General features: G+C 40.0%; 2 protein-coding genes across 2 annotated transcripts in view; both read left to right on the top strand.

Annotated features, from left to right (window-relative positions):
- LOC128867720 (cell adhesion molecule Dscam2) overlaps window positions 1–18250 on the top strand; it is a 245634-nt gene that overhangs the window by 165252 nt on the left and 62132 nt on the right. The window contains exon 8 of the mRNA XM_054109170.1: window positions 58–219. Coding sequence (XP_053965145.1) covers window positions 58–219 — 162 coding nt within the window. The remainder of the gene's footprint in view (window positions 1–57; window positions 220–18250) is intronic.
- LOC128867722 (uncharacterized) lies at window positions 15099–17330 on the top strand. The gene has a single exon (XM_054109172.1). It carries the CDS (start codon window positions 16304–16306, stop codon window positions 16913–16915), a length of 612 nt encoding a protein of 203 aa, XP_053965147.1. The 5' UTR covers window positions 15099–16303; the 3' UTR covers window positions 16916–17330.

The following is an 18250-nucleotide window of genomic DNA, read 5'->3' as shown; positions in this document are numbered from 1 at the left end:
AGCTGAAATGTGGTTTCAAGGCGTGGAGAGACATTCCAACAATGTAATTCTTTGCAGATAATCGCGCTTTACCCATCAATCGCAAACAGAAGGTCTTCCCCAATGGCACTTTGATTATCGAGAATGTGGAACGTAACTCCGATCAAGCAACCTACACTTGCGTGGCTAAGAATGTGGAAGGCTATTCGGCGCGCGGCTCGCTTGAAGTACAAGTTATGGGTAAGTGTCATAGCTGCACTGCTGATCATTTTCGCGTAAAGACACACACACCGGTCATGAAATTAAATGATGAAGCATCGTCGTACGTCGGCTACACATTGAACTTTTGCGGTTCATTGCGCCCGTGCATTTAAGGATGCTTCGTCTTTATACTCAACCGGTAATTTTTTTCATCTTAACATTTTATTGGGAAAAGAATTAGGTGAAATACTCGGTGCGCGAGTATCAACGTGGGTCTAAGATGTTTTTTGGTGATAAACTTTCGTGTAAAATATATTCCTCCTCCATCCAATAGTACCACCACAAATCGTGCCCTTCGATTTCGGCACAGAGGCGATCAACATGAATGATATGGTCTCGGCCACGTGCACTGTCAATAAAGGCGATACACCGATCGATTTGTATTGGACCACAGCGCCGGATCCCAAGCTCGGCGGCTTGGGCAAACTAATGACCAACGATGGCATACTAATAACGAAAACCACGCAGCGGATTAGTATGTTGAGCATAGAGTCGGTACATGCTCGGCATCGAGCGAACTACACTTGCGTTGCGCGTAACGCAGCTGGCGTGGCCTACCACAGTGCCGAGCTGAGTGTTAATGGTGCGCGCGAATTTAGAAATATTGGAAATATTGAAACACTTGAATGAGTTTTGAAAAAGCGTACAACTTTAAATTATGGGTTTTTACACATTTTAGGTTTTTAAGTGATTTGAGCTCCACTAATCCTTTATAGGCATATTTTGCTTCTTTTTATTCAAATTGGCCATCACCCTTAATAAATGACCGATTTTATACAATTCAAATCCTTGGCTGCCAAATATTTTTTCGTGCGAATACTGTTACGATTACTCCCATAATAAATACGTCAAATAACGCTAGCTATCTTCTGTAATCTTGCGCGTTTTTTAAGTTCTTCCACAAATTGTGCCCTTTGATTTTGGCGAGGCGAGCGTCAACGAACTGGACATGGTCTCAGCTTCCTGTACCGTGAACAAAGGTGATCTGCCGATAGATGTCGCCTGGACTAAGAACGGCGGACGTGTCTATACGAATGATGGCGTTGTTGTTACCAAAACTAGTCTGCGTATGAGCGTCTTAAGCATCGAATCGGTGCGCGCGCGTCATGCGGGCAATTACAGCTGTGTGGCGACGAACAACGCCGGCGTGACTACGCATTGGGCAGTTCTAGCGGTTAATGGTTAGAAGTAGCCTTAGAGTGAAATATTTGGGTTGTCAACGTTTTCAAAATGTTTATTTAATTTTTTTTTTAACTCAGTTGCTCACCCTTTCCTTTGCATTCTCAAACCATTTTTCGCTCCTGCAGTTCTACCACAAATAGTACCTTTCGATTTCGGCGAGGCCAGCGTCAACGAGCTGGACATGGTTTCCGCCTCCTGTACCGTGAATAAAGGCGATCTGCCGATAGATGTCGCTTGGACTAAGAACGGTGGACGCGTCTACACCAATGATGGCGTTGTTGTGGGAAAGATGAGTCAACGCATGAGCGTCTTGAGCATCGAATCGGTGCGCGCGCGTCATGCGGGCAATTACAGCTGTGTGGCGACGAATAACGCCGGCGTGACTACGCATTGGGCAGTTTTAGCCGTTAATGGTTAGAAGTAGCCCTAGAGCGAAATATGTAGATTATCTACGTTTCCGAAATTTTTATTTAATTTTTTCTAACTCAGTTGCATCCTTTTCCCTTGCCATCTCATATCCTTTTCCGCTCCTGCAGTTTTGCCGCAGATAGTACCTTTCGACTTTGGCGAGGAACGCATCAACGAGCAGGATATGGTATCTGCCTCTTGTACGGTGAATAAGGGCGATTTACCCATCGACATTTATTGGATGAAAAACGGCGGGCGTGTTTACACGAATGACGGCTTGATAGTCACGCGAAATAGTCAACGTTTAAGCGTTTTAAGTATTGAGTCGGTACGCGCGCGCCATGCTGGCAACTACAGCTGCGTTGCGACCAATAATGCAGGAGCCTCAAGACAATCCGCCACGTTGGCGGTTAATGGTTAAGAGTGATTCTGTCAAATATTTGTATTATTCACCTCTTGTTTTGGCTATTTTTGATATTTATTCTTTACCCTCCTTCAACGCAGTCCTACCTCAAATCCTACCTTTCGATTTCGGCGCAACAACTATAAATGAAATGGATATGGTTTCGGCCTATTGCACTGTGAATAAAGGCGATCTACCGCTCGACATATATTGGACACGCAATGGTGGACGCGTCTTTACCAATGATGGCTTAGTAGTGACGCGCAATAGCCAACGCATCAGCGTGCTCAGCATTGAGTCAGTGCGCGCGCGCCATGCGGGCAATTACAGCTGCGTGGCAACAAATAATGGCGGCGTAACCAAGCAATCCGCGCTGCTAGCCGTGAATGGTTAAACAAACAAACAAATATTCTACATATTTACAGATTTCTATTAGAAATATTCTGTTAAACAGTTTTCTGTTATTCAAATGTATATCTCGTTATTTACTCGCCTCCTTACTTCCTCCGCACAGTCCTACCACAAATACTACCCTTCGATTTTGGTGATGAAAGCATCAACGAGATGGATATGGTGTCGGCTTACTGCAGTGTCAAAAAGGGCGATCTGCCGCTCGACATATATTGGACACGCAATGGTGGACGCGTCTTTACCAACGATGGTTTAGTTGTCACACGCACTAGTCAGCGTATCAGCGTATTGAGTATTGAATCGGTGCGCGCGCGTCATGCGGGCAATTACAGCTGCGTGGCGACAAATAATGGCGGTGTAACTAAGCAGTCGGCCTTACTGGCTGTGAATGGTTAAGCTCGCAGATAGTTTTAGTTGTAGTTTAGTATATTCTGAATTGAAGTTACTTATTTTTTCGTCGTTGAATTTTGTTTCTTTACCTCTCCCGCTTTATAGTCCTACCACAAATTTTGCCCTTCGATTTCGGCGAACCGGTCAATGCGCAAGATATGGCCACAGTTAATTGCGCCGTCACCAAGGGTGATCTGCCCTTGGACATATTTTGGCGCTTCAATGGTTTCCGCCTCTTCGGCTCCAACGATGGTGTGGTGATTACACGCAGCGGTCAACGCATAACTATGTTGAATATAGAATCGGTGAGATCGCGACATGCGGGCAATTATAGCTGTGTGGCTAGCAATGCGGCCGGAAGTGTGGAACATGCGTCGTGGTTGCGCGTTAATGGTAGTTAGGGCTTAAATTTTATGCAAAAAACAAAATTAAAAAAAAAATGTTTTAAACAAAAAAAAAAAAACTTATTTCCGTTTTACTCAAATCCGTTTTCCCCTTCCACTAGTTCCTCCCTCTATAGTACCCTTCTCCTTTGCTGAGGAGCCGGTGAACACTGGCGAGAGCGCTGGGGTGCAGTGCATGATACAAAAGGGTGATGTGCCCATAACCATTAAGTGGACCCTGAACTCAAGACCGATTATAAACGGCGAGGAGGGTCTCGCTATACTCAAACTATCGCCGAAAAGTAGTGTTCTAAATATCGCCGCCGTTGAGGAACAACATCGTGGACTTTTCAAATGCATTGCTGAAAATAAGGCGGGCACCGATTTTTATGTTGCAGAGTTAAAAGTCAATGGTACTACTGCACGGGGTCTACCAGTTGCTTAGAATCTCAAGCGTGATTTTTATTATTTTTTTTTTCGTCTTCTGAATATTTATTTTATTTCACTCAAGCTTTTTCCCCTCACCAGTTCCCCCTTCCATTATGCCATTCTCTTTCGGTGACGAGCCCATAAATAATGGCGAGAATGCTGGTGTGCAATGCATGATTCAAAAGGGTGACATACCCATTACAATTAAATGGACGCTCAATTCGAGGCCTATTATCAACGGCGAAGAGGGTATAACAATTTTGAAATTATCACCAAAAACCAGTGTGCTGAATATCGCCGCCGTTGAGGAACAACATCGTGGACTTTTTAAATGTATCGCCGAAAATAAAGCTGGTTCAACGTTTTACGCCTCCGAATTGAAAGTTAACGGTACACAGCAAGCCATAAAAATTGCAAATTCTCATTAATCAATAATTGTAGTTTCATTTACTTTGCTTCTTCATAATTTGTTACACGAACTCTAATCAAAATGCCCGTTGTTGTTTTCCTTCCTCTATAATTCTGCGTTCCGTCAGTTCCCCCTCAAATAATGCAGTTCAGTTTCGGCGATGAGGCTTTAAATTTCGGCGAAATGGCTGGCGCGCAATGTATGGTTACCAAGGGCGACTTGCCGCTGAATATTCGCTGGACTGTGAATTCAGCGCCCATAATAAATGGCGAGGAGGGTTTTACGCTAATGCGCATGAATCCACGCACCAGCTCGTTGAGCATCAATACGCTTGAGGCGAAGCATCGTGGCGTTTTCAAGTGTATAGCGAACAATAAAGCCGGCTTTGCGGAATATTCGGCTGAATTGCATGTGAATGGTTTGTCAGCAACGCGTGCTTAAAAAGAGCTTACAAACTTAAGTGACGATTTAATTTCTTAACTTTTGATTTCAACCCATAAACTGCTTTTGCGGAAAGTACTACATAAAATCTTTCCCGTACAGTTCCTCCACACATTTTACCCTTTAGTTTTCCTGCTGAGGTTGTCAATATGGGCGATATGATTAGCGCTACGTGTATGATCCTCAAAGGCGACCTACCGCTCGACATTCACTGGACTCTTAATGATGAACCCATCGCTGCAGGCAGTGATGGCTTTAATATAATGAAGTTAAATGCGCGCACCAGCTACTTGAGCGTTGACTCGCTTGAGGCCAAACATCGCGGCACTTATCGCTGCATAGCCATGAATTTGGCTGGACTTGCTGAATATGCCGCTGAATTGCAGGTTAATGGTGCGTTGAGTAGAAAATAGAGTCGCTGTAAATATGAAAGTGAAACTATACTAACAAATATCGTCCACGTACATACAAATATACCTCTACTATTGCTCTAAAAAAACAAAAGTTATTGCTTTCTATGCGCTTTGAAAATTTGCTGAAATTTACAGAATTGGCCACTCCGCTTTTTGAAAACATTTTCTCTACACTCTACACCTGCTGAGTTGAATACGAGTTGCATTTGGTGTTGGTGTAGTGTAGTTTTAAAACATTTTTTACTTTTTATCGATGTTAAATCTGCGCTGAATAGGTGTCAAATATGTTAATGGTACAAGATAATTAAAGCCACTCAAAAAATTTACTTCAAATCGATTTGCAGAATGAAATGTTGTAATGAAAATATTATTAGGTTCGGGAATAAGCTGGTAGCGTTTTTACCGAAGACTTTTACTTAAACAAAATACAATAATTATATTAATAAGTTAATCAATTATATATTCGCTGTTGCTGTTTACAACCTCTGCCCACCTATCGATAAATTTGCGGAAAAGGCGGTAATCGTTCCGCGCCCGATCCGGAGAATACGGCGGATACTGAATGACTTCCCATTCGAGCTCTTGGAGTGCGGATTTGACGAGTTGCGCAATATGCGGCCTGGCGTTGTCGGGAAGGAGTTTGGTTTGACCATGTCGATCAGATCTTTTCAGTCGTATAGCCTCATTCACGCAGTGTAGATGGGCAATGTAGGGCTCCTTGTTGCCCTTGGCATTATTTTCGAGCATTTCCCAGTGCACTGTGCGCTCCCAGTCCTACCGAACACATATCATGATCTTCCTTGGATGAAGATCCGGCTTGTCTCTCGGCTTGGGCGTATCTCCTGGAGCCACCCACTCCTTTCTTAGCTTGGTACAAAAAGCACTGTTTATGACTGCGTATAGCTCGATGGCGGGCGAGATTCTGAGAAGCAATTTGCAGGATATTTTCTTTGCTTTTTCCGTTGAGCTCGTGAAGCACCCAGGCTTCCAATTTTTCGGTAAATCCCATTGAATGAAGGTGATTGCGAATCGTTTTATCATCACAGTTCATTTTTTCTGCCAATTCTTGACTGGTGTGGCGACTTTTCTCCTTCAGTCATTTCAGACGTTCTTCATCGAATTCAGAAGGCCTTCCGTCGCCTTTTTTGAATTACGCACACCATTTCCGTGCTGTAGACTCGCCTATGACACTTTCTTCATACACGTCGCAAATGTCTCGGCAACTTTTTGACCTCGATGAAAAGCAAAGAAGAGCAGGTGACGAAAATGTTGAAGTTTGCCTCCTGGGTATTCCATTTCTAAGCCTCAAAACTAATAAAAAATTAAATAACAAAAAGAAGAAAAATACAATTAACATAGTTTTGTAGAGCAGAAAGAGTTCTATCGAATGAATACTTACCCTTTGCCAAACAGCAAACATATCGTTGTAAGATAAAAGAAAATATAAAAACGGTATGAACTTATTCCCCAACCCAATAACTTGGTCTCAAATCGCGCTGAATTCACGCTGATTAGTATTTATTGAAACACACAAACACCTGGTTGAATTGTACAAAAATTGTACTATGCGCTAAATCTGGGAAAAATCTACTTGAAACATTTTAAAATTGCAGTCTTTAATAAGCCGCTGCAGTATTGCGCAATTCAGCTCTGCCGAAATGAAGTTTACCCACATTTACCCTTTTAGTTGCACCACAGATTAGTCCATTCAGCTTCGGTGAGGAGCCGCTCAATCGCGGTGAAGTCGCCAGCGTCACTTGCGTCGTACCCAAAGGCGATCTACCGCTCGACATATACTGGACATTGAACTCAGCATTGATTGTGAATGGTGAAAACGGTTTTAATATTTTTAAAATGAATAAGCGCACAAGTTCGTTGAATGTAGACTCACTCGAGGCAATGCATCGCGGCACCTACAAATGCATAGCAAACAATTCAGCGGGTTATGCTGAACATATTGCGGTTTTAGAAGTGAACGGTTTGTTGCGAATATGTTTCTGATTTCTGATTAGTTGCATAAAATATTGGTTAATCTCATATTTAAGTTTGTGCTAATTTTATTTTACGCCCACGTTCATGCCCTCTTTTTCTTCGTCCTTGCATCACACATTTAAGTGCCACCCCAATTACAACCTTTCGACTTTGGTGAGGAGCCAGCGAATACTGGCGAGATCGCAGCTGTATTTTGTTTGATTCCCAAGGGTGATCTGCCCATGGAAATACGCTGGACATTGAATTCGGCGCCTATTATAACTGGCGAGCACGGGTTTACGCTGTCGCGCATGAATCCACGCACTAGCTCGCTGAATATTGATTCACTGGAAGCGCGTCATCGTGGCATCTATAAGTGCATTGCGTCAAATAAGGCGGGCAGCGCTGAATACAGCGCTGAATTGCATGTGAATGGTTTGTGCAGGCAAACAAATTGAATAGTTCATACATTTTTAAAGCGCTAAATATGTAGCTGAAATAGTTTTGTATTTATTTTCTGTAGTTTTTTTTTGATTTAAAGCATTTTTTCGTTTTCTAAAAATCAAGTGCCACCACAAGTTTTACCATTTTCCTTTGGAGAGGATACCGCTGACATGGGTGAAATCGCGAGCGTCAATTGCGTGGTACCTAAGGGTGATTTGCCACTCAAAATACGCTGGTCGCTGAATTCAGCGCCTGTTGTGAATGGTGAAAATGGTTTCACCATAATGAAGTTGAATAAACGCACCAGCTCCCTGAATATCGACTCGCTGACCGCAATGCATCGCGGCGCATATAAATGCATCGCAACGAATGAGGCCGGCACTAGCGAATATGTAGCTGAATTACAAGTCAACGGTTTGTGTAGCTCTAGAATCACACGCAATAATTAATTGTAGTTTTGTGCGCACGCTGAATACGCTTCACGCAGATTTTTTGGTATTACCAGAGTTCGCTTTGTAGTTTTTGTGCGCACATTTACTGAATTCGCTGAAAGGGTGCTACAGAATACACAATCAAGTGTGCTGAATGTGAGAAATGTGTTGAGCTGTTTTTTGGTTTATTCACTGTTTTGCCATTTAAAATTTTTCGGTGGCAGGAAAACGACAAACAATATTTTTTTCTTATAAATGAATTAACTGAAAAATGTCTGCTTAGTGTCGGAGTGACTTTTTTTGTTGAAATTTTTGAATGCTAAACGCTGGCGCAACAACTTTAGGTACTCAAAAAGAAAAATTGCCGTAGCTGTTTACTTTACTTACCAACGCCTACCATCACTTTTAATACCAACTATGTGAACTTTTTAGTCGCCCCGCAAGTTATGCCATTTACGTTTGGCGATGATCCCTCAAATTATGGCGATAGCACCGCTGTGCAGTGCATGGTTTTCAAAGGTGATACACCACTACAGCTGCACTGGACGCTGAATGGACAACCGATAACAAACGAGCACGCCGGCATACGTATTATAAAAATGTCACCGAAACTAAGTTCGCTAAGTATCGACGCCATCAATGGACATCATCGTGGCACCTACAAATGCATTGCGTCGAATGCCGCGGGCAGCGCTGAACAAGTGGCCGAACTTGTAGTGAATGGTTGGTGCGCTGAGTTGTAGCTGAGCGTCAGTGTAGTTGAGCGTAATTTAGTTAAATGTTTAATAATTTTCATTTCACACACAATTCCCTTGCCTTTAAACCGTTTTTTTTCTTGTACTTTCTCGTCACTTAGTGCCACCACAAATTATGCCTTTCTCATTTGGCGATGAAGCCACAAATTCTGGTGACTCTCTTGGTGTGCAATGTTCCGTCACTAAAGGTGATCTGCCCATAAATATTACGTGGACGTTGAATAATCAAACGCTGAAAAGTGGCGATTATGATATCATAATTGGTCGCATGTCGACGAAGTCGAGCACTTTAAATATCGATTACATAGCCGCTGAGCATCGTGGCATTTATGCGTGTATCGCAACGAATCGCGCAGGAGAGAGCTCCTATCAGGCGGAATTGCAAGTCAATGGTTATTGAGCACAAAACTATAATATACAAAATTATATTATACTTAAATTATAAAACAAACATAAGAAAACTTATTTTTGATCTACTAACTCGCTCTTCTGATTTATAAAAATCTTTATTTGTATAATATATAAAATCTACACTATTTGTTTATTTTTCGCATCCTTCACTATCGCTTTTCGGCTTTCCAACCCATCCCCCCGATTTATGTGTGTATGTAGTACTTCCCGCTATACATCCTTTTAACTTCGATGGTGAAGCAAATGAAGGGGACAGCGTGCAACTCACTTGCCATGTGGCGAAAGGGGATTTGCCGCTGAAAATACGTTGGACCCACAATGAGTTGCCATTGTTTTCGCATATGGGTGTGTTGGCGAGTAAGATTGGTGATCGCATTAGCTTATTGACAGTGGAGTCGGTGAAGGCGGCGAATTCAGGAAATTACACGTGTGTGGCCAGTAATAAGGCCGGCCATAGTGCCTTTACGGCTGAATTGCTGGTTAATGGTATTTGCTTGAAAAAAATTTAATGTCATACTTTTTTTAAGCTCTTTATGTATTTTCGTTGTTACCCTCTTTAGTTGTTGTGCTTTTTATGTTCCCCACAATGTGTGAAATGCACTAAAGTGAATTTTAAATAATTGTGCGTGTTTTATACTGTAGCTGAATAGGGGTTAAAGTGAAGGAATGTAAAAAATGTGTATAAAGCATATCTCAAAAACTGCATAGTTCATAGTGCAAGGGGGGCTTAACGCTGCTGAATTGAGCTGAATAGTGAAAAACGCATGCAACAATGAATTTAATTTAAATTTAAATAATTGTGCGTATTTTATACCTTAGATGAATAGAGGTTAAAGTTAAAGAATATGGAAAAATGTACAAGTCATATATCAACAACTATTTAATGCATAACAAAAGGGGGTTTCAATCCTGCTGAATTGAGCTGAATAGTGAAGAACGTATGCAATAATTCATTTAATCGAAATTTAATTAATTTGCGTATTTTACACTGTAGCTGAATAGGCGTTGAAGCGAAGGAATGTAAAAAAATTGTATAAAGCATATTTCAAAAACTGTTTAATGCATACTAAAAGGGGGTTTCAGTTCCGCTGAATAGCGCTAAATTGAGTTGAATATTGATGAACACATGCAACATTTATTTATTTTTTTATTTAAATAAATTTGTGTATTTTATGATGTAGCTGAATTCGAGTTAAAGTGAAAGAATGTAAAAGAATTGTGTAAAAAATATCTAAATTCACGGCGGAAGGGGGTTTAACGCTGCTGAATAGCGCTGAATTGAGCTGAATAGTGAAGAGCTCATGCAACAATTCATTTAATTTAAATTTAAATAAATGTGCGTATTTTATAATATAGCTGAATAGGCGTTAAAGCGAAGGAATGTAAAAAAATTGTGTAAAGCATATTTCAAAAAACTGTTTAATGCATAGCAAAGGGCGGTTTCAATTCTGCTGAATAACGCTGAATCGAGCTGAATAGTGATGAACGCATGCAAGATTTATACAAAACGTTAAAATTCAGATATAGGTACAAGAGATTTACTGAATGACTGTGAAAGATTATAATTTTCAGGGTCTTTAGTCTGAATAGCGCTGAAATGAGTTGAATAATGCTAAATAGTAAAGTAAAACAATTAATTTACAATATAATAGGAAACAACTAATTTAATTTAAACTGTAATAAATTTGCGTATTTTTTACTGTAGCTGAATAGGGGTTAAAGTAGTGGAATGTAAAAAAACATTTGTAAAGCATATCTCAAAAACTGTTTATTGCAAAAAAAGGGTGGTTCAATCCTGCTGAATAGCGCTAAATTGAGCTGAATAATGCTAATTAGTAATATACAACAATTAAAGGCAAAGAATATGTGCGCAATGTGCCAATGAAAAATATTTTAAGAAAAAAAAGTTTACATTTGTTAGAAATAAAATAATGAATTTCGCACGCGGAGTTTAAATTAAATTTGAATATGTTTCACATAATGCCGGAAAATCCTGCATAGATTAGCGCTGAATTGCGCTGAATATCATTTTAATATCCCCTCAAGTGTTTTTTGTAACTTTTTAATACCTACAACAGTTGTTAACCCCCTTATACCTCACATCTAAACCGAATATTCACATTTCTTCTATAGTCCTTCCACAAATCACACCCTTCAGTTACGACGACATAATCAACACCGGCGACTCTATAGATTTGCTTTGTCAAATACAGAAAGGTGATCGTCCGATCAAGATCAACTGGAGTTTTGAACGCGCAGCTGGCGATGCGCGCTACGACAGTCTTCAGCCGATAATGCGCACAAATCGCTTTAGCATCAAATCGAGTGTGCTATCAATACCGCGCGCCACACCCGCACACACTGGCACATACACTTGTACGGCCAGTAATGCAGCTGGCTCAACGACCTATAGCACAAATCTTACCGTTAATGGTATACAACAAAATTATGGATCTTTCAATCGACAATAAATAATTAAGCGCCTAACTAACTGCTGTCTGTGAACTTTATCTGTTTGTCTCTAATATCTTTGGGTTCGGTTGCGGTGTTTTAAATACTAAAAACCCTCGCTAGCTATAAACCTATTGAGTGCCTACTTTTAAAATACTTTTCTGCGTAATGTTTTTAACAAAAAAAAAAAGGTACATAACAAAATCCACTTTCTCTACACTATCTAACCATCCTAACCTCAAATTTAAAATGCTTTTTCTGAAACACAACAATCAATATTTTTTTTTTACTGTCTCACGCACTATTAATAAACACTACCAGTGCCACCACGTATAACCCCCTTTCAATTTGGGGAGGAACCACTGAATTTTGGTGAACCTGCGTCCATACAATGCACCATCGCCGGTGGTGATTGGCCAATGAATGTGAAATGGTTGCTGAATGATTACCATCTACCGGCACATTTGAATATAGCGACCACTAAATTTACGAGACACACACACGCATTGGCTATTGAGAGCGTCACGGCTGATCATGCGGGGAATTACACGTGCGTCGCTGAAAATTGGGCGGGCAAGGCTGCATATACGGCGCCTTTGGTTGTGAATGGTTTGAAGAGAATTTCTGCTTACTTTAATTAAGTTAAATATTTGCGTTTTATTTTAATTTAAACCTCATACCAAAATCCATTTCTCATGCTAAAAAGCGCGCGAAGATGAAACAAAAATGTAAATTTACAAGTGTCTTTATGCTGATACCGACTTTGCAAGCGCGCTGAATTACATTTAAAGCGATTCAGCGCTTGACTGCTAATGTGACTCTTAACCTGTTTTAGATAAACTGTTTAGTTGTGACAAAGCTTACAAAACTAAATTACCTTTTATTCATATAAATCAAAAGTTGCACCAAAAATTGCACCCTTCGACTTTGGCGAGGAACCGCTGAACTATGGTGAACCAGCCTCCATACAATGCACTATACTCGGCGGTGATTTGCCTATAAATGTTACCTGGCTGTTGAATAATGCGGCCATCGATAGTTTTCACGACATTTCGTTGTCGCGTATTGGCAAGCGCGTAAATGTGTTGACAATCGAGGCAGTGGCGGCACATCATGCGGGGAGGTATTCATGTCGCGCGTATAATAAAGCTGGTATTACAGAGCATGCGGCGCGTTTAATTGTGAATGGTTTGTTATGCATATAGATACATGTATGTGTTTACATATCTCTTAAGCATATTTTTTTAAGTAAAAATTTTAAGTTTTTCTATTTTTCGTTTTAAATGTTAAACAAAATCCCGTCTGTTGAATAATGCAATAAATCTCAAGGCGTCCGAAAAACTTTCTCAGTCACGCTTAATTACAATATCGGCCACTCTACGTATTTTGTTGTCACTTTATTACAGTTTTCATACTCCGTTTGCTGCACGAAATTGTTTCATAACTGCGCTGAATTACCAGGATTATATTCAGCGCATTTTTTCCTCTCTCTCAAATAATTATTTGATTAATTGAACTATAATTTATAAAACTTTAAAGTTTTAACCTTATACTACTTCGTTTAAAATATTTTTAATAATTTTGCTTGATAAAAGTCGCGCCGAAAATCGCACCATTCGACTTTGGCGAGGAGCCGCTGAACTATGGTGAACCCGCCTCTATTCAATGCACTATACTCGGCGGCGATTTGCCCATCAATGTCACCTGGCTGCTGAATAATGCCACCATCGATAGATACCACGATATCTCATTTTCGCGTATCGGCAAGCGCATCAATGTTTTATCTATTGAATCTGTGGCTGCACATCACGCAGGCTCTTATTCGTGTCATGCTCAAAACAAAGCGGGTATCACAGCGCATACGGCCAAATTAATTGTTAACGGTTTGTTCAATTTCATTCGTAGCATTAATTATTTTTCGCTTTTTCGTTTTTTTTCTTCTTTATGTGTTGTTACCTTTTCCTGAAATTCCTGTGTTGAGTGCCACCAAAAATCACACCCTTCTCTTTTGGTGACGAACCGATGAACTTTGGTGAGCCTGTATCGGTACATTGCACAATTTCGGGTGGGGATCTACCTGTCTCGGTAATATGGACTTTGAACCGTCATCCATTGCTGCCTGAATTAGAGATTTTGACAGAGAGGCGTGGCCAACGTATTCACAACTTAATGATTGATGCGATAGAGGCGAAGCATGCGGGCAATTATACTTGCATTGCCAGCAATTCGGCGGGCAGAGCCGAACACTCAGCTGAGTTGATTGTGAATGGTTTGTGTCACTAGAAAAAACAAAGAAAAACTAAAAATCAAATTGTAATGGGACTTAGTAGTTACATCTTGTAGTCTAAACTATTTGTTCTCTTATATTTTGCTTTATCCTATCCAAATATGCATTTCCTGTGCCCCAGTGATATTATCTGGTTTGTGCTGAATAGAACATGGAAGCGTTTAATGAAGTTGAATAAAAACGGATTTATTACTTGTAGTTCTTGGTTTAAAATTGTTAATAACCTTAATAAATGTTTGCTGAATTACGCTGAATTGGGCTGAATAAGGCGCTTATGCAAACACGCGTATTTGTGTTACAAAATACTATTGAAAAATGTGCGCTGAATTAGGTTTTTAGTCATAAAAAGAAAAAAAAAAAACGAATGAAAAGTATTATAAAAAAGTGCTCAATTATTACAGTTATTTTATTTAAGTTGAAAAAAATAAAACAAATACATTTACCTATATTTTGCTAGCGCCACCAAAAATCAGCCCATTCTCATTTAGTGAAGAATCTATGAGTTTTGGTGAGTTTGTAAACATACAATGCACCATTGCCGGTGGTGACTTGCCTGTGAGCATAACTTGGACCTTGAATGGCAAACCTTTTGAGGATTATCTCGAAATTATTACAACGAAACGTGGCAAACGCATTAGTGAACTTACGATTGAGTCCGTCTCGGCAAAACATACCGGAAATTATAGCTGCATTGCTGAAAATCGCGCTGGACGCGTTAATCATACCGCTGAATTGCGTGTCAACGGTGTGCAATGCGCTGAATAAGAATAACTTATTTCGTATATAGTAATTTTACTTTATTTTTATAAATTTTTTGCATCACTTTCTCCTCACCAATCCTTGCTGAATTTACTCTACATTTTTAAGTGCCTCCAAAAATCGCACACTTTGATTTCGGTGAAGAGCCGTCGAATTTTGGCGAGTCTGCAAGCGTGCAGTGTTTGGTAACTTCAGGTGATTTTCCCGTTAGTTTTGCTTGGCTCTTCAACGGCCGTCAGATCAATGAAAATGTCTACGATGTATCAATGGTAAAATTGGGCAAAAAGATAAGCGCGCTATCCATCGATTATGTGCGCGGTCATCATGCGGGAAATTATACTTGCGTGGCCGCCAATAAGGCCATCTCGGTGAATTACACCGCCGAACTGGTGGTTAATGGTATTTTTTTTGTTTTACTTATAAAAACTAAGAATCGTTGTTACAAACTTGCAATTTGAGTTTTGAATTTATTACATCTTTCGAAATTTATTTTCCACTTTCCTTCAATCCACTTCACTTACTTTTAGTTCCCCCGAAAATTGCGCATTTCGATTTTGGCGATCATGCCGTGAATTTCGAAGAATCAGTCTCCGTAAATTGCCTTATCTACTTGGGCGACTTACCTATGGATATCACATGGCTTTTTAATGATCAACCAATAAATATTTACACGGGTGTTTCTATTGTGAAGGGCGGTAAAAAGGCTAGTATTTTGACTATAGACTCCGTGCATGCTGGTCATGCGGGCAATTATACGTGCAAGGCGCGCAATGATGCAGCTGCGGTGGAGTATACGGCGGAATTAATTGTGAATGGTGATTTTTTATGTTATTTTCATTTACTTTTTGCGCGCTGAATTTGCTTTAAATTTTGCTTTTAGTAGTTTTTAATTGGGTTTCGGTTTTACGTATATCCAACTCGCATACACGCATAAGTGTTGACATGAATTTTATTTGTTATCGAAGAATGTGAGCTGTTTTGTATTTAAGTATTGCGTCAAAGTTAAAGGATTCAAAATTTGTATGTGCTTACAAAATTCGCTCGAGAAAAATGTTGCTGAATTAATAAAAACACACCTAAAAGTAGCTGGTTTGGCGATTTGAAGATTTTTGTATTTGGGATAAGCTGAATAGCTGTAAAATATGTATGAATGTAACTTAAGATATGAATTTGCTGGCGCCGTAGCCGAATGGGTTGGTGGGTGACCAAAAAGGGTTCGAATCTCCGTGCATGAAACAGCAAAATTATAGAACAAGTTTTGTTCTAATGCGGGCGCCCCTCAGCAGGCAATGGTGTACCTTCGAATGTTTTTCTGCCTTGACAAGGTTTCTCATAGAAAACCATCTGTGTGCCGTTCGGAGTCGGCTTAAAACTGTTGATCCCTCCATTTCACAGAAGTGTGCGCGCGAATTATTTATTTATTTTATTCATGAATTGGCTGTACAAAGCTGTGTGAACTTCACTGAGTTTTAACTTTTTGCTTACGGGAATTTTCCAAGCAACTACTGTTTCAATAAAATTTATGTGTGCTTATAACTTTTAAAATACTCTGCTTACACTAAATCAAATTTTATTTAATTAAAACCAAATCAGCACCGCCAAAAATAGCGTTTTTCGACTTTGGTGAAGCACCCGCAAACTTTGAAGACTCCGTCTCTGTGAATTGCCTTATTTCTTCGGGTGATATGCCGCTTGATATCGAGTGGTTGTTCAACGGCGAAGCGGTTAATTATTTTGCTGGCGTGAATGTCATAAAAGGTGGTAAGCGCACTAGTGTGTTGACTATCGACTCAGTGCATGCGGGACACGCGGGAAACTACACTTGTATTGCACGCAATAAGGCCGCCACGGATGTGTACTCAGCACGGCTGATTGTCAACGGTTACTCGAATTCGATTTCTATTCGCTATTCTGCTAATTATAATTTTGAGTTTCGATATGCTTTTTTCATTAGTAATGCTTATGCCTTTATTTACTTCCTTCATTCCATAAAAGTCCCTCCCAAAATTACACCTTTCGACTTTGGCGAGGATCCGGCGAATGTTGAAGACTCTGTTTCGATTACTTGCCTCATTTCCTCCGGTGATTTACCAATTGATATTGAGTGGCTGTTCAATGATTATGCAATAAGTTCCTACTCGGGCGTAACTGTTGTGAAAGGTGGCAAGCGCACCAGTATGCTGACTATAGACAACGTACATGCGAGACATGCTGGAAAATATACTTGCAAGGCGAAAAATTATGCAGCTGCCGTGAATGACACAGCTGAATTAGTAGTTAATGGTATATGCGATTAAAGCAGATAAACTAAGTAGCGCTGAATTGCGCTGAATAGCTATTGGTTTTCTTGTAGACTTTTATAATTCTCATTTTTTTTAAATTTCTTATCATAATTTTCCCTAATTATACCTTAACCTTCCCTTCCATCATCAGTCTCTCCTAAAATTGTACCCTTCGATTTTGGTGAGGTTCCTGCTAATTTTGAAGACTCTGTCTCAGTGAATTGCCTCATTTCCTCCGGCGATATGCCTTTAGACATCGAATGGTTATTTAATGGTGAGCCGGTTAATTACTTTGCTGGCGTAAATGTGATGAAAGGCGGCAAGCGCACAATTCTGCTAACCATTGACTCAGTGCATGCAGGTCATGCGGGCAACTACAGTTGCAGAGCGCGTAATAAAGCTGCTACGGACATGTATTCAGCACAGCTAATTGTTAATGGTTACTGTATACATTTTTTTAATATTTTTTTTTTTCAAATCAATATTTTTGTATGTGCTTACAAATGTGTGTTTGGATTGTTAATATTAGATAATAAAATTTTTAATTTTAATCCTTTCACAAGTCCCTCCAAAAATAATACCCTTCGATTTTGGTGAGGAACCTGCCAATGTTGAGGACTCGGTGTCGGTTACTTGCTTGATTTCTTCCGGTGATTTACCAATCGATATTGAGTGGCTATTCAATGATTACGCCATTAGTTCATACTCGGGTATTTCGGTTATGAAAAGTGGCAAGCGCACGAATATTTTGACCATCGACAATGTGCATGCCCGGCATGCTGGCAAGTATACTTGCAAGGCGAAAAATTATGCAGCGGCCGCAAATTACACAGCCGGATTGGTGGTTAACGGTATATACGACGAAATGAAGCGGCTTTAAATGACGCTGAATTGTGCTGAATAGCGCTGAATAACTTATTTGTGCAACATTTATCATAGAATTTTAGTTTTTTGTATTTTTATTATTCTTTTAATATAGAATGCATTGCATTTCCCAAAACACCTTTGAAAAGTGTCCAATAAGAAAAATCTACAACAACAAATATGCATAAAAATTAAAAAAACAAAATTCTTAATTAACACCTGCTTACTCCTCGCACTTTTCCAGTGGCCCCTAAGATAGCGCATTTCGACTTTGGCGAAGCACCTGCGAATTTTGAGGATTCCGTCTCTATTAACTGCCTCGTATCTTCAGGTGATCTGCCACTCGATATTGAATGGCTGTTCAACGATTATCCTCTCAATTCATACTCTGGCATTACAGCCACGAAAATGGGCAAACGTTTGAGTGTATTGATGATAGATTCGGTAAATGCGCGGCATGTTGGAAATTATACTTGTAAAGCTAGA

Source organism: Anastrepha ludens, chromosome 6 (assembly GCF_028408465.1).
Source record: "Anastrepha ludens isolate Willacy chromosome 6, idAnaLude1.1, whole genome shotgun sequence".
Lineage (NCBI taxonomy): Eukaryota > Metazoa > Arthropoda > Insecta > Diptera > Tephritidae > Anastrepha > Anastrepha ludens.
This window is presented reverse-complemented; position numbering and strand designations above follow the sequence as displayed.

What these genes read in the sequence shown, in the direction of transcription:
- LOC128867722 (XM_054109172.1), top strand. Translation starts at nt 16,304, where the DNA reads ATGCCGCTTGATATCGAGTGGTTGTTCAACGGCGAAGCGGTTAATTAT.